The sequence below is a fragment of the Oncorhynchus clarkii genome, chromosome 14 (genome assembly GCF_045791955.1).
Source record: "Oncorhynchus clarkii lewisi isolate Uvic-CL-2024 chromosome 14, UVic_Ocla_1.0, whole genome shotgun sequence".
NCBI classification, from domain to species: domain Eukaryota; kingdom Metazoa; phylum Chordata; class Actinopteri; order Salmoniformes; family Salmonidae; genus Oncorhynchus; species Oncorhynchus clarkii.
The window spans coordinates 28,734,719-28,755,903 of NC_092160.1; the positions used below are offsets into that span (position 1 = coordinate 28,734,719).

General features: G+C 44.6%; 1 protein-coding gene across 1 annotated transcript in view; it reads left to right on the plus strand.

Moving 5' to 3' along the window:
* The window catches only part of LOC139366483 (teneurin-2-like), a 353,763-nt gene that overhangs the window by 220,564 nt on the left and 112,014 nt on the right, over positions 1-21,185 (plus strand). Inside the window, exon 5 of the mRNA XM_071103997.1 lies at positions 5,468-5,706. Coding sequence (XP_070960098.1) covers positions 5,468-5,706 — 239 coding nt within the window. The remainder of the gene's footprint in view (positions 1-5,467; positions 5,707-21,185) is intronic.

Below are 21,185 nucleotides of genomic sequence, written 5' to 3' on the forward strand. Positions count from 1 at the left end.
GGTCCCATCTATTGACAACAACACTTCCTTTACAATACTGGGAGTGGATTCTGCTCACATAGAAATTAAACCAATGGAACACTCTGTATCCCTCTATCTGTCACTCTCTCTTTCTCTGTTTCTCTCTCAATTCAATTCAATTCAAAGGTCTTTATTGGCATGGGAAACATCTGTTTACATTGCCAAAGCAAATGGAAGAGACAATAAACAAAATGTATATTAACAAGGGGAACATTAGCAAACATTACACTCATAAAAGTTTTAAAATTGAGTGTACATAGTGAAGGGTTTTCTTATTTGTGGTCAGTCACAATGGTCAGGTACACTATCTATCTATCTCTATATCGATCAGTTGATCTATCTATCTATATACATATATATATAGACACACACACACACTCTCCAAAACCCTCAGTAATTAGTTTGCTTTTAGTCACCACTGTCAGTGTGTATATTAGCGTCTGTTCAAATGAGCATTATAGCTTCAACTTTCTCTCTCTATTTTTCTGTTCGTCTACCAGAGACAGATAGAGGTGGAGGAGGCGGAGGAGGTGGAGGAGGTGGAGGTGGTGGAGGTGGTGGAGGAGGTGGAGGAGGTGGAGGAGGTGGAGGTGGTGGAGGAGGTGGAGGTGGTGGAGGAGGTGGAGGTGGTGGAGGAGGTGGAGGTGGTGGAGGAGGTGGAGGTGGTGGAGGAGGTGGAGGAGGTGGAGGTGGTGGAGGAGGTGGAGGAGGTGGGAAAGAAGTGACATCCAATTGTATTTGTCACGTGCGCCGTATACAACAGACCTACCAGTGAAATGCTTACTTACAAGCCCTTAACCAACAATGCAGGTTTAAGAAAAAAAGTGTTAAAGTATTTACTCAAATAAACTGAAGTAAAACAATCTAAAATAACTAGTAAAAATGTAAAAATACAAAATAATTAAGGAGCAACAATAAAATAACAGTAGTGAGGCTATATACAGGAGGTACTTGAGTTAATATGTACATATACTGTAGGTAGAGGTAAAGGGACTATGCATAGAAAATATACAGTGAGTAGCAGCAGTGTAAAAATGGGGCTGGGGTGGGGACAATGCAAATAGTCTGGGTAGCCATCTGACTAACTGTCACAGGACTAGAAGCTTGGGGGTAGAAGCTGTTAAGAAACCTGTTGTACCTATACCTGGCGCTCCGGTACCGCTTGCCGTGCAGTAGCAGAGAGAACAGTCGATGTCTAAGGTGGCTGGAGTCCTTGGCAATTTTTTGGGCCTCCCTCTGATACCGCCTGGTATAGAGGGCCTGGATGGCAGCAAGCTTGGCCCCAGTGATGTACTGAGCCGTACACACTACCTTCTGTAGTGCCTTGCGGTCGAAGGCCGAGCAGTTGCCATACCAGGCGGTCATGCAACCAGTCAGGATGCTCTGGATGGTGCAGCTGTAGAACCTTTTGAGAATCTCAGGACCCATGCCAAATCTTTTCAGTCTTCTGAGGGGGAATAGCTTTTGTTGTGCCCTCTTCATGACTGTCTTGGTGTGTTTGGACCAATCTAGTTTGTTGGTGATGTGGACACCAATGAATTTGAAGCTCTCAACCTGCTCCACTGCAGCCCCGTCGATGAGAATGGGGGCGTGCTCGGTCCTCCTTTTCCTGTAGTCCACAATCCTCTCCTTTGTCTTGATTACGTTGAGGGAGAGGTTGTTATCCTGGCACCACACAGCCAAGTCTGTGGCCTCCTCCCTATAGGCTGTCTCATCATTGTTGGTGATCAGCCCCCCCCCCTCCCCCCAAACACACACACACACACACACACACACACACACACACTGCAGTCAGCTTTGCAGCAGTGTGTTGACCCCTGACTGTCTCATCTGTCACACAAACACAAAGGCTTTGTTCTGTCAGACCACCTGGGGGACTGTAGCTAAAGTAAGTGTGTGCATGTGTGTGTGTGTGTGTGTGTGTGTGTGTGTGTGTGTGTGTGTGTGTGTGTGTGTGTGCGTGCGTGCGTGCGTGCGTGCGTGCGTGTGTGTGTGCGTGTGTGCGTGTGTGCGTGTGCCTGTGTGTGCGTGTGTGCGTGCGTACATGATAAAGGACGCATGTTGAAGGTTTTGGGAGTGTTTTTTTGTGTAATTTTTACTCAGTTTGGTCCTAGTTCTGTCTCTACCTCTATAGGGATGGGAGGAGGAGAGGAGAGGGGGAGAGGAGGAGAGGAGAGGGGGAAAGGAGTAGAGGAGATGGGGAGAGGAGGAGAGGAGTAGAGGAGATGGGGAGAGGAGGAGAGGAGAGGGGGATATGAGGAGAGGAGGAGAGGAGAGGAGGAGAGGAGGGGAGGAGATGAGAGGGGGAGAGGAAGGAGAGGAGATATCAACCAGAGAAGAGAGAAGGAGTGGGCAGATGAAAAGTATGATGGGTAAAAATGGGAGGGATGGACAAGATGGAAGGAAGGTAGAGAGAAGGAGAGATGGAAGGAAGGTAGAGAGAAGGAGAGATGGAAGGAAGGTAGAGAGAAGGAGAGATGGAAGGAAGGTAGAGAGAAAGAGAGATGGAAGAAGGTAGAGAGGAGGAGAGATGGAAGGAATGAAGAGAGAAGGAGAGGAGAGATGGACGGAAGGTAGAGAGAAGGAGAGATGGAAGGAAGGTAGAGAGAAGATGAGGAGAGATGGAAGGAAGGTGAGAGAAGGAGAGATGGAAGGAATGTAGAGCGAAGGATAGGAGAGATGGACGGAAGGTAGAGAGAAGGAGAGGAGAGATGGAAGGTAGAGAGGAGAGGAGATATGGAAAGTAGAGAGAAGGAGAGGAGAATGGAAGGAAGATGGAGATATGGAAGGAAGGTAGAGAAGGAGAGGAGAGGTGGAAGGAAGGTAGAGAGAAGGAGAGGAGAGATGGAAGGAAGCTAGAGAGGAGAGGATGAGAGAGAAAGAGAGAGCGAGGGAGATGGATGAGAGAGAAAGAGAGAGCGAGGGTGTTAAAGAGGACAGAGGTAGGTTTAGAGAGAACTTGAGTTGTTACCATCAGAATTGGAACTCTACTCAGACCAAGGATGTAGAAAATAACGCAGTGGAAAGGTGTCATTAAAGTTTCCTTAAAGGTGAAATTGGGGAAGGGCACAACCCCACTGGGCACAGACGTCAGTTCAACATCTATTCCACGTTGGTTCCACGTCATTTATTTGAAACAACGTTGGTTCAACCAGTGTGTGCCCAGTGGGACGTGTGTGTGTGTGTGTGTGTGTGTCTGTGTGTGTGTGTGTGTGTGTGCGTGCGTGCATGCGTGCATGCGTATTTCCTTCACATCTGTAAACAATTGACTCTTAATCTCTGGCCTCATATCTCTCTGTTTCCCTCCACTCTCAGTCTCTGACCTCATATCTATCTGTTTCTCTCCACTCTCAGTCTCTGACCTCATATCTCTCTGTTTCCCTCCACTCTCAGTCTCTGACCTCATATCTCTCTGTTTCCCTCCACTCTCAGTCTCTGACCTCATATCTCTCTGTTTCTCTCCACTCTCAGTCTCTGACCTCATATCTCTCTGTTTCTCTCCACTCTCAGTCTCTGACCTCATATCTCTCTGTTTCCCTCCACTCTCTTTCTCTGACCTCATATCTCTCTGTTTCCCTCCACTCTCAGTCTCTGGCCTCATATCTCTCCATTTCTCTCCACTCTCAGTCTCTGACCTCATATCTCTATGTTCCCCTCCACTCTCAGTCTCTGACCTCATATCTCTCTGTTTCTCTCCACTCTCAGTCTCTGACCTCATATCTCTCTGTTTCTCTCCACTCTCAGTCTCTGACCTCATATCTCTCTGTTTCTCTCCACTCTCAGTCTCTGACCTCATATCTCTCTGTTTCCCTCCACTCTCAGTCTCTGACCTCATATCTCTCTGTTTCTCTCCACTCTCAGTCTCTGGCCTCATATCTCTCCATTTCTCTCCACTCTCAGTCTCTGACCTCATATCTCTATGTTCCCCTCCACTCTCAGTCTCTGACCTCATATCTCTCTGTTTCTCTCCACTCTCAGTCTCTGACCTCATATCTCTCTGTTTCTCTCCACTCTCAGTCTCTGACCTCATATCTCTCTGTTTCCCTCCACTCTCAGTCTCTGGCCTCATATCTCTCCATTTCTCTCCACTCTCAGTCTCTGACCTCATATCTCTATGTTCCCCTCCACTCTCAGTCTCTGACCTCATATCTCTCTGTTTCTCTCCACTCTCAGTCTCTGACCTCATATCTCTCCATTTCTCTCCACTCTCAGTCTCTGACCTCATATCTCTATGTTCCCCTCCACTCTCAGTCTCTGACCTCATATCTCTCTGTTTCTCTCCACTCTCAGTCTCTGACCTCATATCTCTCTGTTTCTCTCCACTCTCAGTCTCTGACCTCATATCTCTCTGTTTCTCTCCACTCTCAGTCTCTGACCTCATATCTCTCTGTTTCCCTCCACTCTCAGTCTCTGACCTCATATCTCTCTGTTTCTCTCCACTCTCAGTCTCTGGCCTCATATCTCTCCATTTCTCTCCACTCTCAGTCTCTGACCTCATATCTCTATGTTCCCCTCCACTCTCAGTCTCTGACCTCATATCTCTCTGTTTCTCTCCACTCTCAGTCTCTGACCTCATATCTCTCTGTTTCTCTCCACTCTCAGTCTCTGACCTCATATCTCTCTGTTTCCCTCCACTCTCAGTCTCTGACCTCATATCTCTCTGTTCCTCTCCACTCTCAATCTCTGACCTCATATCTCTCTGTTTCCGTCCACTCTCAGTCTCTGACCTCATATCTCTCTGTTTCTCTCCACTCTCAGTCTCTGACCTCATATCTCTCTGTTTCTCTCCACTCTCAATATCTGACCTCATATCTCTCTGTTTCCCTCCACTCTCAGTCTCTGACCTCATATATCTCTGTTTCTCTCCACTCTCAGTCTCTGACCTCATATCTCTCTGTTTCTCTCCACTCTCAGTCTCTGACCTCATATCTCTCTGTTTCCCTCCACTCTCAGTCTCTGACCTCATATCTCTCTGTTTCTCTCCACTCTCAATCTCTGACCTCATATCTCTCTGTTTCCCTCCACTCTCAGTCTCTGACCTCATATCTCTTTGTTTCTCTCCACTCTCAGTCTCTGACCTCATATCTCTCTGTTTCTCTCCACTCTCAATATCTGACCTCATATCTCTCTGTTTCCCTCCACTCTCAGTCTCTGACCTCATATCTCTCTTTTTCTCTCCACTCTCAGTCTCTGGCCTCATATCTCTCTGTTTCTCTCCACTCTCAGTCTCTGACCTCATATCTCTATGTTCCCCTCCACTCTCAGTCTCTGACCTCATATCTCTCTGTTTCTCTCCATTCTCAACTTCTCTCTCTCCAGTTGGCTTCTCTGGGGTTTATTTGTGTTTTGACTGTGTGTGTTTTGAACCTCTGTGTGTAGAATTTCTGTCCAACTAAAACAAACCTCTCTTTTCTTCTTACTCTCTCTCTCCCCTCTCTCTCTTCAGGCACTTCCTGTTTAAGACATCGTCGGGGACGACCCCTCTCTTCAGTAGCTCCTCTCCTGGTTACCCTCTGACCTCTGGGACTGTCTACTCTCCGCCCCCTCGCCTATTACCCAGAAACACCTTCTCCCGCTCTGCCTTCAAGCTCAATAAGCCGTCTAAGTACTGCAGCTGGAAATGTGCTGCCGTGTCGGCCATTACTACAGCCAGCCTGCTGGCTATACTACTGTCTTACTTTATAGGTAGGTAGAGTACACACACTCAGCCTGCTGGCTATACTACTGTCTTACTTTATAGGTAGGTAGAGTACACACACTCAGCCTGCTGGCTATACTACTGTCTTACTTTATAGGTAGGTAGAGTACACACACTCAGCCTGCTGGCTGTACTACTGTCTTACTTTATAGGTAGGTAGAGTACACACACTCAGCCTGCTGGCTATACTACTGTCTTACTTTATAGGTAGGTAGAGTACACACACTCAGCCTGCTGGCTATACTACTGTCTTACTTTATAGGTAGGTAGAGTACACACACTCAGCCTGCTGGCTATACTACTGTCTTACTTTATAGCTAGGTAGAGTACACACACTCAGCCTGTTGGCTATACTACTGTCTTACTTTATAGGTAGGTAGAGTACACACACTCAGTCTGCTGGCTATACTACTGTCTTACTTTATAGGTAGGTAGAGTACACACACTCAGCCTGCTGGCTATACTACTGTCTTACTTTATAGGTAGGTAGAGTACACACACTCAGCCTGCTGGCTATACTACTGTCTTACTTTATAGGTAGGTAGAGTACACACACTCAGTCTGCTGGCTATACTACTGTCTTACTTTATAGGTAGGTAGAGTACACACACTCAGCCTGCTGGCTATACTACTGTCTTACTTTATAGCTAGGTAGAGTACACACACTCAGCCTGTTGGCTATACTACTGTCTTACTTTATAGGTAGGTAGAGTACACACACTCAGCCTGCTGGCTATACTACTGTCTTACTTTATAGGTAGGTAGAGTACACACACTCAGCCTGTTGGCTATACTACTGTCTTACTTTATAGGTAGGTAGAGTACACACACTCAGTCTGCTGGCTATACTACTGTCTTACTTTATAGGTAGGTAGAGTACACACACTCAGCCTGCTGGCTATACTACTGTCTTACTTTATAGGTAGGTAGAGTACACACACTCAGCCTGCTGGCTATACTACTGTCTTACTTCATAGGTAGGTAGAGTACACACACTCAGCCTGCTGGCTATACTACTGTCTTACTTTATAGGTAGGTAGAGTACACACACTCAGTCTGCTGGCTATACTACTGTCTTACTTTATAGCTAGGTAGAGTACACACACTCAGCCTGCTGGCTATACTACTGTCTTACTTTATAGGTAGGTAGAGTACACACACTCAGCCTGCTGGCTATACTACTGTCTTACTTTATAGGTAGGTAGAGTACACACACTCAGCCTGTTGGCTATACTACTGTCTTACTTTATAGGTAGGTAGAGTACACACACTCAGCCTGCTGGCTATACTACTGTCTTACTTTATAGGTAGGTAGAGTACACACACTCAGCCTGCTGGCTATACTACTGTCTTACTTTATAGGTAGGTAGAGTACACACACTCAGCCTGCTGGCTATACTACTGTCTTACTTTATAGGTAGGTAGAGTACACACACTCAGCCTGTTGGCTATACTACTGTCTTACTTTATAGCTAGGTAGAGTACACACACTCAGCCTGCTGGCTATACTACTGTCTTACTTTATAGGTAGGTAGAGTACACACACTCAGCCTGTTGGCTATACTACTGTCTTACTTTATAGGTAGGTAGAGTACACACACTCAGCCTGCTGGCTATACTACTGTCTTACTTTATAGGTAGGTAGAGTACACACACTCAGCCTGTTGGCTATACTACTGTCTTACTTTATAGGTAGGTAGAGTACACACACTCAGCCTGTTGGCTATACTACTGTCTTACTTTATAGGTAGGTAGAGTACACACACTCAGCCTGTTGGCTATACTACTGTCTTACTTTATAGGTAGGTAGAGTACACACACTCAGCCTGCTGGCTATACTACTGTCTTACTTTATAGGTAGGTAGAGTACACACACTCAGCCTGTTGGCTATACTACTGTCTTACTTTATAGCTAGGTAGAGTACACACACTCAGCCTGTTGGCTATACTACTGTCTTACTTTATAGGTAGGTAGAGTACACACACTCAGTCTGCTGGCTATACTACTGTCTTACTTTATAGGTAGGTAGAGTACACACACTCAGTCTGCTGGCTATACTACTGTCTTACTTTATAGGTAGGTAGAGTACACACACTCAGCCTGCTGGCTATACTACTGTCTTACTTTATAGGTAGGTAGAGTACACACACTCAGCCTGCTGGCTATACTACTGTCTTACTTTATAGGTAGGTAGAGTACACACACTCAGCCTGCTGGCTATACTACTGTCTTACTTTATAGGTAGGTAGAGTACACACACTCAGTCTGCTGGCTATACTACTGTCTTACTTTATAGGTAGGTAGAGTACACACACTCAGCCTGCTGGCTATACTACTGTCTTACTTTATAGGTAGGTAGAGTACACACACTCAGCCTGCTGGCTATACTACTGTCTTACTTTATAGGTAGGTAGAGTACACACACTCAGCCTGCTGGCTATACTACTGTCTTACTTTATAGGTAGGTAGAGTACACACACTCAGCCTGCTGGCTATACTACTGTCTTACTTTATAGGTAGGTAGAGTACACACACTCAGCCTGCTGGCTATACTACTGTCTTACTTTATAGGTAGGTAGAGTACACACACTCAGTCTGCTGGCTATACTACTGTCTTACTTTATAGGTAGGTAGAGTACACACACTCAGCCTGTTGGCTATACTACTGTCTTACTTTATAGGTAGGTAGAGTACACACACTCAGCCTGCTGGCTATACTACTGTCTTACTTTATAGGTAGGTAGAGTACACACACTCAGCCTGCTGGCTATACTACTGTCTTACTTTATAGGTAGGTAGAGTACACACACTCAGCCTGTTGGCTATACTACTGTCTTACTTTATAGCTAGGTAGAGTACACACACTCAGTCTGCTGGCTATACTACTGTCTTACTTTATAGGTAGGTAGAGTACACACACTCAGCCTGTTGGCTATACTACTGTCTTACTTTATAGGTAGGTAGAGTACACACACTCAGCCTGCTGGCTATACTACTGTCTTACTTTATAGGTAGGTAGAGTACACACACTCAGCCTGCTGGCTATACTACTGTCTTACTTTATAGGTAGGTAGAGTACACACACTCAGTCTGCTGGCTATACTACTGTCTTACTTTATAGGTAGGTAGAGTACACACACTCAGCCTGCTGGCTATACTACTGTCTTACTTTATAGGTAGGTAGAGTACACACACTCAGCCTGCTGGCTATACTACTGTCTTACTTTATAGGTAGGTAGAGTACACACACTCAGCCTGCTGGCTATACTACTGTCTTACTTTATAGGTAGGTAGAGTACACACACTCAGCCTGCTGGCTATACTACTGTCTTACTTTATAGGTAGGTAGAGTACACACACTCAGCCTGCTGGCTATACTACTGTCTTACTTTATAGGTAGGTAGAGTACACACACTCAGCCTGCTGGCTATACTACTGTCTTACTTTATAGGTAGGTAGAGTACACACACTCAGCCTGTTGGCTATACTACTGTCTTACTTTATAGGTAGGTAGAGTACACACACTCAGCCTGCTGGCTATACTACTGTCTTACTTTATAGGTAGGTAGAGTACACACACTCAGCCTGCTGGCTATACTACTGTCTTACTTTATAGGTAGGTAGAGTACACACACTCAGTCTGCTGGCTATACTACTGTCTTACTTTATAGGTAGGTAGAGTACACACACTCAGCCTGCTGGCTATACTACTGTCTTACTTTATAGGTAGGTAGAGTACACACACTCAGCCTGCTGGCTATACTACTGTCTTACTTTATAGGTAGGTAGAGTACACACACTCAGCCTGCTGGCTATACTACTGTCTTACTTTATAGGTAGGTAGAGTACACACACTCAGCCTGCTGGCTATACTACTGTCTTACTTTATAGGTAGGTAGAGTACACACACTCAGCCTGCTGGCTATACTACTGTCTTACTTTATAGCTAGGTAGAGTACACACACTCAGCCTGCTGGCTATACTACTGTCTTACTTTATAGGTAGGTAGAGTACACACACTCAGTCTGCTGGCTATACTACTGTCTTACTTTATAGGTAGGTAGAGTACACACACTCAGCCTGCTGGCTATACTACTGTCTTACTTTATAGGTAGGTAGAGTACACACACTCAGCCTGCTGGCTATACTACTGTCTTACTTTATAGGTAGGTAGAGTACACACACTCAGCCTGCTGGCTATACTACTGTCTTACTTTATAGGTAGGTAGAGTACACACACTCAGCCTGCTGGCTATACTACTGTCTGTCTTTATAGGTAGGTAGAGTACACACACTCAGCCTGCTGGCTATACTACTGTCTGTCTTTATAGGTAGGTAGAGTACACACACTCAGCCTGCTGGCTATACTACTGTCTGTCTTTATAGGTAGGTAGAGTACACACACTCAGCCTGTTGGCTATACTACTGTCTTACTTTATAGGTAGGTAGAGTACACACACTCAGCCTGCTGGCTATACTACTGTCTTACTTTATAGGTAGGTAGAGTACACACACTCAGTCTGCTGGCTATACTACTGTCTTACTTTATAGGTAGGTAGAGTACACACACTCAGTCTGCTGGCTATACTACTGTCTTACTTTATAGGTAGGTAGAGTACACACACTCAGCCTGCTGGCTATACTACTGTCTTACTTTATAGGTAGGTAGAGTACACACACTCAGCCTGCTGGCTATACTACTGTCTGTCTTTATAGGTAGGTAGAGTACACACACTCAGCCTGCTGGCTATACTACTGTCTTACTTTATAGGTAGGTAGAGTACACACACTCAGCCTGCTGGCTATACTACTGTCTGTCTTTATAGGTAGGTAGAGTACACACACTCAGCCTGCTGGCTATACTACTGTCTTACTTTATAGGTAGGTAGAGTACACACACTCAGCCTGCTGGCTATACTACTGTCTGTCTTTATAGGTAGGTAGAGTACACACACTCAGCCTGCTGGCTATACTACTGTCTTACTTTATAGGTAGGTAGAGTACACACACTCAGCCTGCTGGCTATACTACTGTCTTACTTTATAGGTAGGTAGAGTACACACACTCAGCCTGTTGGCTATACTACTGTCTTACTTTATAGGTAGGTAGAGTACACACACTCAGCCTGCTGGCTATACTACTGTCTTACTTTATAGGTAGGTAGAGTACACACACTCAGCCTGCTGGCTATACTACTGTCTGTCTTTATAGGTAGGTAGAGTACACACACTCAGCCTGCTGGCTATACTACTGTCTTACTTTATAGGTAGGTAGAGTACACACACTCAGCCTGCTGGCTATACTACTGTCTTACTTTATAGGTAGGTAGAGTACACACACTCAGCCTGCTGGCTATACTACTGTCTTACTTTATAGGTAGGTAGAGTACACACACTCAGCCTGCTGGCTATACTACTGTCTGTCTTTATAGGTAGGTAGAGTACACACACTCAGCCTGCTGGCTATACTACTGTCTTACTTTATAGGTAGGTAGAGTACACACACTCAGCCTGCTGGCTATACTACTGTCTTACTTTATAGGTAGGTAGAGTACACACACTCAGCCTGCTGGCTATACTACTGTCTTACTTTATAGGTAGGTAGAGTACACACACTCAGCCTGCTGGCTATACTACTGTCTGTCTTTATAGGTAGGTAGAGTACACACACTCAGCCTGCTGGCTATACTACTGTCTTACTTTATAGGTAGGTAGAGTACACACACTCAGCCTGTTGGCTATACTACTGTCTTACTTTATAGCTAGGTAGAGTACACACACTCAGCCTGTTGGCTATACTACTGTCTTACTTTATAGGTAGGTAGAGTACACACACTCAGCCTGCTGGCTATACTACTGTCTGTCTTTATAGGTAGGTAGAGTACACACACTCAGCCTGCTGGCTATACTACTGTCTTACTTTATAGGTAGGTAGAGTACACACACTCAGCCTGCTGGCTATACTACTGTCTTACTTTATAGGTAGGTAGAGTACACACACTCAGTCTGCTGGCTATACTACTGTCTTACTTTATAGGTAGGTAGAGTACACACACTCAGCCTGCTGGCTATACTACTGTCTTACTTTATAGGTAGGTAGAGTACACACACTCAGCCTGCTGGCTATACTACTGTCTTACTTTATAGGTAGGTAGAGTACACACACTCAGCCTGCTGGCTATACTACTGTCTTACTTTATAGGTAGGTAGAGTACACACACTCAGCCTGCTGGCTATACTACTGTCTTACTTTATAGCTAGGTAGAGTACACACACTCAGCCTGCTGGCTATACTACTGTCTTACTTTATAGGTAGGTAGAGTACACACACTCAGCCTGTTGGCTATACTACTGTCTTACTTTATAGGTAGGTAGAGTACACACACTCAGCCTGCTGGCTATACTACTGTCTTACTTTATAGGTAGGTAGAGTACACACACTCAGCCTGCTGGCTATACTACTGTCTTACTTTATAGGTAGGTAGAGTACACACACTCAGCCTGCTGGCTATACTACTGTCTTACTTTATAGGTAGGTAGAGTACACACACTCAGTCTGCTGGCTATACTACTGTCTTACTTTATAGGTAGGTAGAGTACACACACTCAGCCTGCTGGCTATACTACTGTCTTACTTTATAGGTAGGTAGAGTACACACACTCAGCCTGTTGGCTATACTACTGTCTTACTTTATAGGTAGGTAGAGTACACACACTCAGTCTGCTGGCTATACTACTGTCTTACTTTATAGGTAGGTAGAGTACACACACTCAGCCTGCTGGCTATACTACTGTCTGTCTTTATAGCTAGGTAGAGTACACACACTCAGTCTGCTGGCTATACTACTGTCTTACTTTATAGGTAGGTAGAGTACACACACTCAGTCTGCTGGCTATACTACTGTCTTACTTTATAGGTAGGTAGAGTACACACACTCAGCCTGCTGGCTATACTACTGTCTTACTTTATAGGTAGGTAGAGTACACACACTCAGTCTGCTGGCTATACTACTGTCTGTCTTTATAGGTAGGTAGAGTACACACACTCAGCCTGCTGGCTATACTACTGTCTGTCTTTATAGGTAGGTAGAGTACACACACTCAGCCTGCTGGCTATACTACTGTCTTACTTTATAGGTAGGTAGAGTACACACACTCAGCCTGCTGGCTATACTACTGTCTGTCTTTATAGCTAGGTAGAGTACACACACTCAGTCTGCTGGCTATACTACTGTCTTACTTTATAGGTAGGTAGAGTACACACACTCAGTCTGCTGGCTATACTACTGTCTTACTTTATAGGTAGGTAGAGTACACACACTCAGCCTGCTGGCTATACTACTGTCTTACTTTATAGGTAGGTAGAGTACACACACTCAGTCTGCTGGCTATACTACTGTCTGTCTTTATAGGTAGGTAGAGTACACACACTCAGCCTGCTGGCTATACTACTGTCTGTCTTTATAGGTAGGTAGAGTACACACACTCAGCCTGCTGGCTATACTACTGTCTTACTTTATAGGTAGGTAGAGTACACACACTCAGTCTGCTGGCTATACTACTGTCTGTCTTTATAGGTAGGTAGAGTACACACACTCAGTCTGCTGGCTATACTACTGTCTTACTTTATAGGTAGGTAGAGTACACACACTCAGTCTGCTGGCTATACTACTGTCTTACTTTATAGGTAGGTAGAGTACACACACTCAGCCTGCTGGCTATACTACTGTCTTACTTTATAGGTAGGTAGAGTACACACACTCAGCCTGCTGGCTATACTACTGTCTTACTTTATAGGTAGGTAGAGTACACACACTCAGCCTGTTGGCTATACTACTGTCTTACTTTATAGGTAGGTAGAGTACACACACTCAGCCTGCTGGCTATACTACTGTCTTACTTTATAGGTAGGTAGAGTACACACACTCAGTCTGCTGGCTATACTACTGTCTTACTTTATAGGTAGGTAGAGTACACACACTCAGCCTGCTGGCTGTACTACTGTCTTACTTTATAGGTAGGTAGAGTACACACACTCAGTCTGCTGGCTATACTACTGTCTTACTTTATAGGTAGGTAGAGTACACACACTCAGCCTGCTGGCTATACTACTGTCTTACTTTATAGGTAGGTAGAGTACACACACTCAGTCTGCTGGCTATACTACTGTCTTACTTTATAGATAGGTAGAGTACACACACTCAGTCTGCTGGCTATACTACTGTCTTACTTTATAGGTAGGTAGAGTACACACACTCAGCCTGCTGGCTGTACTACTGTCTTACTTTATAGGTAGGTAGAGTACACACACTCAGCCTGCTGGCTATACTACTGTCTTACTTTATAGGTAGGTAGAGTACACACACTCAGCCTGCTGGCTATACTACTGTCTTACTTTATAGCTAGGTAGAGTACACACACTCAGCCTGCTGGCTATACTACTGTCTTACTTTATAGGTAGGTAGAGTACACACACTCAGCCTGTTGGCTATACTACTGTCTTACTTTATAGGTAGGTAGAGTACACACACTCAGCCTGCTGGCTATACTACTGTCTGTCTTTATAGGTAGGTAGAGTACACACACTCAGCCTGCTGGCTATACTACTGTCTTACTTTATAGGTAGGTAGAGTACACACACTCAGCCTGCTGGCTATACTACTGTCTGTCTTTATAGGTAGGTAGAGTACACACACTCAGCCTGCTGGCTATACTACTGTCTGTCTTTATAGGTAGGTAGAGTACACACACTCAGCCTGTTGGCTATACTACTGTCTTACTTTATAGGTAGGTAGAGTACACACACTCAGCCTGCTGGCTATACTACTGTCTGTCTTTATAGGTAGGTAGAGTACACACACTCAGTCTGCTGGCTATACTACTGTCTTACTTTATAGGTAGGTAGAGTACACACACTCAGCCTGCTGGCTATACTACTGTCTGTCTTTATAGGTAGGTAGAGTACACACACTCAGCCTGCTGGCTATACTACTGTCTTACTTTATAGGTAGGTAGAGTACACACACTCAGCCTGCTGGCTATACTACTGTCTTACTTTATAGGTAGGTAGAGTACACACACTCAGCCTGCTGGCTATACTACTGTCTGTCTTTATAGGTAGGTAGAGTACACACACTCAGTCTGCTGGCTATACTACTGTCTTACTTTATAGGTAGGTAGAGTACACACACTCAGCCTGCTGGCTATACTACTGTCTGTCTTTATAGGTAGGTAGAGTACACACACTCAGCCTGCTGGCTATACTACTGTCTTACTTTATAGGTAGGTAGAGTACACACACTCAGCCTGCTGGCTATACTACTGTCTTACTTTATAGGTAGGTAGAGTACACACACTCAGTCTGCTGGCTATACTACTGTCTTACTTTATAGGTAGGTAGAGTACACACACTCAGCCTGTTGGCTATACTACTGTCTTACTTTATAGGTAGGTAGAGTACACACACTCAGCCTGCTGGCTATACTACTGTCTGTCTTTATAGGTAGGTAGAGTACACACACTCAGCCTGCTGGCTATACTACTGTCTTACTTTATAGGTAGGTAGAGTACACACACTCAGCCTGCTGGCTATACTACTGTCTTACTTTATAGGTAGGTAGAGTACACACACTCAGCCTGCTGGCTATACTACTGTCTGTCTTTATAGGTAGGTAGAGTACACACACTCAGCCTGTTGGCTATACTACTGTCTTACTTTATAGGTAGGTAGAGTACACACACTCAGCCTGCTGGCTATACTACTGTCTGTCTTTATAGGTAGGTAGAGTACACACACTCAGCCTGCTGGCTATACTACTGTCTGTCTTTATAGGTAGGTAGAGTACACACACTCAGCCTGCTGGCTATACTACTGTCTGTCTTTATAGGTAGGTAGAGTACACACACTCAGCCTGCTGGCTATACTACTGTCTGTCTTTATAGGTAGGTAGAGTACACACACTCAGCCTGCTGGCTATACTACTGTCTGTCTTTATAGGTAGGTAGAGTACACACACTCAGCCTGCTGGCTATACTACTGTCTGTCTTTATAGGTAGGTAGAGTACACACACTCAGCCTGCTGGCTATACTACTGTCTTACTTTATAGGTAGGTAGAGTACACACACTCAGCCTGCTGGCTATACTACTGTCTGTCTTTATAGGTAGGTAGAGTACACACACTCAGCCTGCTGGCTATACTACTGTCTTACTTTATAGGTAGGTAGAGTACACACACTCAGCCTGCTGGCTATACTACTGTCTGTCTTTATAGGTAGGTAGAGTACACACACTCAGCCTGCTGGCTATACTACTGTCTGTCTTTATAGGTAGGTAGAGTACACACACTCAGCCTGCTGGCTATACTACTGTCTTACTTTATAGGTAGGTAGAGTACACACACTCAGCCTGCTGGCTATACTACTGTCTTACTTTATAGGCAGGTAGAGTACACACACTCAGCCTGCTGGCTATACTACTGTCTTACTTTATAGGTAGGTAGAGTACACACACTCAGCCTGCTGGCTATACTACTGTCTTACTTTATAGGTAGGTAGAGTACACACACTCAGCCTGCTGGCTATACTACTGTCTGTCTTTATAGGTAGGTAGAGTACACACACTCAGCCTGCTGGCTATACTACTGTCTTACTTTATAGGTAGGTAGAGTACACACACTCAGTCTGCTGGCTATACTACTGTCTTACTTTATAGGTAGGTAGAGTACACACACTCAGCCTGTTGGCTATACTACTGTCTTACTTTATAGGTAGGTAGAGTACACACACTCAGCCTGCTGGCTATACTACTGTCTTACTTTATAGGTAGGTAGAGTACACACACTCAGCCTGCTGGCTATACTACTGTCTTACTTTATAGGTAGGTAGAGTACACACACTCAGCCTGCTGGCTATACTACTGTCTTACTTTATAGGTAGGTAGAGTACACACACTCAGCCTGCTGGCTATACTACTGTCTTACTTTATAGGTAGGTAGAGTACACACACTCAGCCTGCTGGCTATACTACTGTCTTACTTTATAGGTAGGTAGAGTACACACACTCAGCCTGCTGGCTATACTACTGTCTTACTTTATAGGTAGGTAGAGTACACACACTCAGCCTGTTGGCTATACTACTGTCTTACTTTATAGGTAGGTAGAGTACACACACTCAGCCTGCTGGCTATATTACTGTCTTTATAGGTAGGTAGAGTACACACACTCAGTCTGCTGGCTATACTACTGTCTTTATAGGTAGGTAGAGTACACACACTCAGTCTGCTGGCTATACTACTGTCTTTATAGGTAGGTAGAGTACACACACTCAGCCTGCTGGCTATACTACTGTCTTTATAGGTAGGTAGAGTACACACACTCAGCCTGCTGGCTATACTACTGTCTTTATAGGTAGGTAGAGTACACACACTCAGTCTGCTGGCTATACTACTGTCTTTATAGGTAGGTAGAGTACACACACTCAGTCTGCTGGCTATACTACTGTCTTTATAGGTAGGTAGAGTACACACACTCAGCCTGCTGGCTATACTACTGTCTGTCTTTATAGGTAGGTAGAGTACACACACTCAGCCTGCTGGCTATACTACTGTCTGTCTTTATAGGTAGGTAGAGTACACACACTCAGCCTGCTGGCTATACTACTGTCTTTATAGGTAGGTAGAGTACACACACTCAGTCTGCTGGCTATACTACTGTCTTTATAGGTAGGTAGAGTACACACACTCAGTCTGCTGGCTATACTACTGTCTTACTTTATAGGTAGGTAGAGTACACACACTCAGTCTGCTGGCTATACTACTGTCTTTATAGGTAGGTAGAGTACACACACTCAGTCTGCTGGCTATACTACTGTCTTTATAGGTAGGTAGAGTACACACACTCAGCCTGCTGGCTATACTACTGTCTTTATAGGTAGGTAGAGTACACACACTCAGTCTGCTGGCTATACTACTGTCTTTATAGGTAGGTAGAGTACACACACTCAGTCTGCTGGCTATACTACTGTCTTTATAGGTAGGTAGAGTACACACACTCAGTCTGCTGGCTATACTACTGTCTTTATAGGTAGGTAGAGTACACACACTCAGTCTGCTGGCTATACTACTGTCTTTATAGGTAGGTAGAGTACACACACTCAGTCTGCTGGCTATACTACTGTCTTTATAGGTAGGTAGAGTACACACACTCAGTCTGCTGGCTATACTACTGTCTTTATAGGTAGGTAGAGTACACACACTCAGTCTGCTGGCTATACTACTGTCTTTATAGGTAGGTAGAGTACACACACTCAGCCTGCTGGCTATACTACTGTCTGTCTTTATAGGTAGGTAGAGTACACACACTCAGCCTGCTGGCTATACTACTGTCTTTATAGGTAGGTAGAGTACACACACTCAGTCTGCTGGCTATACTACTGTCTTTATAGGTAGGTAGAGTACACACACTCAGTCTGCTGGCTATACTACTGTCTTTATAGGTAGGTAGAGTACACACACTCAGCCTGCTGGCTGTACTACTGTCTTTATAGGTAGGTAGAGTACACACACTCAGTCTGCTGGCTATACTACTGTCTTTATAGGTAGGTAGAGTACACACACTCAGTCTGCTGGCTATACTACTGTCTTTATAGGTAGGTAGAGTACACACACTCAGCCTGCTGGCTATACTACTGTCTTTATAGGTAGGTAGAGTACACACACTCAGCCTGCTGGCTATACTACTGTCTTACTTTATAGGTAGGTAGAGTACACACACTCAGTCTGCTGGCTATACTACTGTCTGTCTTTATAGGTAGGTAGAGTACACACACTCAGCCTGCTGGCTATACTACTGTCTTACTTTATAGGTAGGTAGAGTACACACACTCAGCCTGCTGGCTATACTACTGTCTTTATAGGTAGGTAGAGTACACACACTCAGCCTGCTGGCTATACTACTGTCTTACTTTATAGGTAGGTAGAGTACACACACTCAGTCTGCTGGCTATACTACTGTCTTTATAGGTAGGTAGAGTACACACACTCAGCCTGCTGGCTATACTACTGTCTTACTTTATAGGTAGGTAGAGTACACACACTCAGTCTGCTGGCTATACTACTGTCTTTATAGGTAGGTAGAGTACACACACTCAGCCTGCTGGCTATACTACTGTCTTACTTTATAGGTAGGTAGAGTACACACACTCAGCCTGCTGGCTATACTACTGTCTTACTTTATAGGTAGGTAGAGTACACACACTCAGCCTGCTGGCTATACTACTGTCTGTCTTTATAGGTAGGTAGAGTACACACACTCAGCCTGCTGGCTATACTACTGTCTTTATAGGTAGGTAGAGTACACACACTCAGCCTGCTGGCTATACTACTGTCTTACTTTATAGGTAGGTAGAGTACACACACTCAGCCTGCTGGCTATACTACTGTCTTACTTTATAGGTAGGTAGAGTACACACACTCAGCCTGCTGGCTATACTACTGTCTTACTTTATAGGTAGGTAGAGTACACACACTCAGCCTGCTGGCTATACTACTGTCTTACTTTATAGGTAGGTAGAGTACACACACTCAGCCTGCTGGCTATACTACTGTCTTACTTTATAGGTAGGTAGAGTACACACACTCAGCCTGCTGGCTATACTACTGTCTTACTTTATAGGTAGGTAGAGTACACACACTCAGCCTGCTGGCTATACTACTGTCTGTCTTTATAGGTAGGTAGAGTACACACACTCAGCCTGCTGGCTATACTACTGTCTTACTTTATAGGTAGGTAGAGTACACACACTCAGCCTGCTGGCTATACTACTGTCTTACTTTATAGGTAGGTAGAGTACACACACTCAGCCTGCTGGCTATACTACTGTCTTACTTTATAGGTAGGTAGAGTACACACACTCAGCCTGCTGGCTATACTACTGTCTTACTTTATAGGTAGGTAGAGTACACACACTCAGCCTGTTGGCTATACTACTGTCTTACTTTATAGGTAGGTAGAGTACACACACTCAGCCTGCTGGCTATACTACTGTCTTACTTTATAGGTAGGTAGAGTACACACACTCAGTCTGCTGGCTATACTACTGTCTTACTTTATAGGTAGGTAGAGTACACACACTCAGCCTGTTGGCTATACTACTGTCTTACTTTATAGGTAGGTAGAGTACACACACTCAGCCTGCTGGCTATACTACTGTCTTACTTTATAGGTAGGTAGAGTACACACACTCAGCCTGCTGGCTATACTACTGTCTTACTTTATAGGTAGGTAGAGTACACACACTCAGCCTGCTGGCTATACTACTGTCTTACTTTATAGGTAGGTAGAGTACACACACTCAGCCTGCTGGCTATACTACTGTCTTACTTTATAGGTAGGTAGAGTACACACACTCAGCCTGCTGGCTATACTACTGTCTGTCTTTATAGGTAGGTAGAGTACACACACTCAGCCTGCTGGCTATACTACTGTCTTTATAGGTAGGTAGAGTACACACACTCAGCCTGCTGGCTATACTACTGTCTTTATAGGTAGGTAGAGTACACACACTCAGCCTGCTGGCTATACTACTGTCTTTATAGGTAGGTAGAGTACACACACTCAGCCTGCTGGCTATACTACTGTCTTTATAGGTAGGTAGAGTACACACACTCAGCCTGCTGGCTATACTACTGTCTTTATAGGTAGGTAGAGTACACACACTCAGCCTGTTGGCTATACTACTGTCTTACTTTATAGGTAGGTAGAGTACACACACTCAGCCTGCTGGCTATACTACTGTCTTACTTTATAGGTAGGTAGAGTACACACACTCAGCCTGCTGGCTATACTACTGTCTTACTTTATAGGTAGGTAGAGTACACACACTCAGCCTGCTGGCTATACTACTGTCTTACTTTATAGGTAGGTAGAGTACACACACTCAGCCTGCTGGCTATACTACTGTCTTACTTTATAGGTAGGTAGAGTACACACACTCAGCCTGCTGGCTATACTACTGTCTGTCTTTATAGGTAGGTAGAGTACACACACTCAGCCTGCTGGCTATACTACTGTCTTACTTTATAGGTAGGTAGAGTACACACACTCAGCCTGCTGGCTATACTACTGTCTTACTTTATAGGTAGGTAGAGTACACACACTCAGCCTGCTGGCTATACTACTGTCTTACTTTATAGGTAGGTAGAGTACACACACTCAGTCTGCTGGCTATACTACTGTCTGTCTTTATAGGTAGGTAGAGTACACACACTCAGCCTGCTGGCTATACTACTGTCTGTCTTTATAGGTAGGTAGAGTACACACACTCAGCCTGCTGGCTATACTACTGTCTTTATAGGTAGGTAGAGTACACACACTCAGCCTGCTGGCTATACTACTGTCTTACTTTATAGGTAGGTAGAGTACACACACTCAGCCTGCTGGCTATACTACTGTCTTTATAGGTAGGTA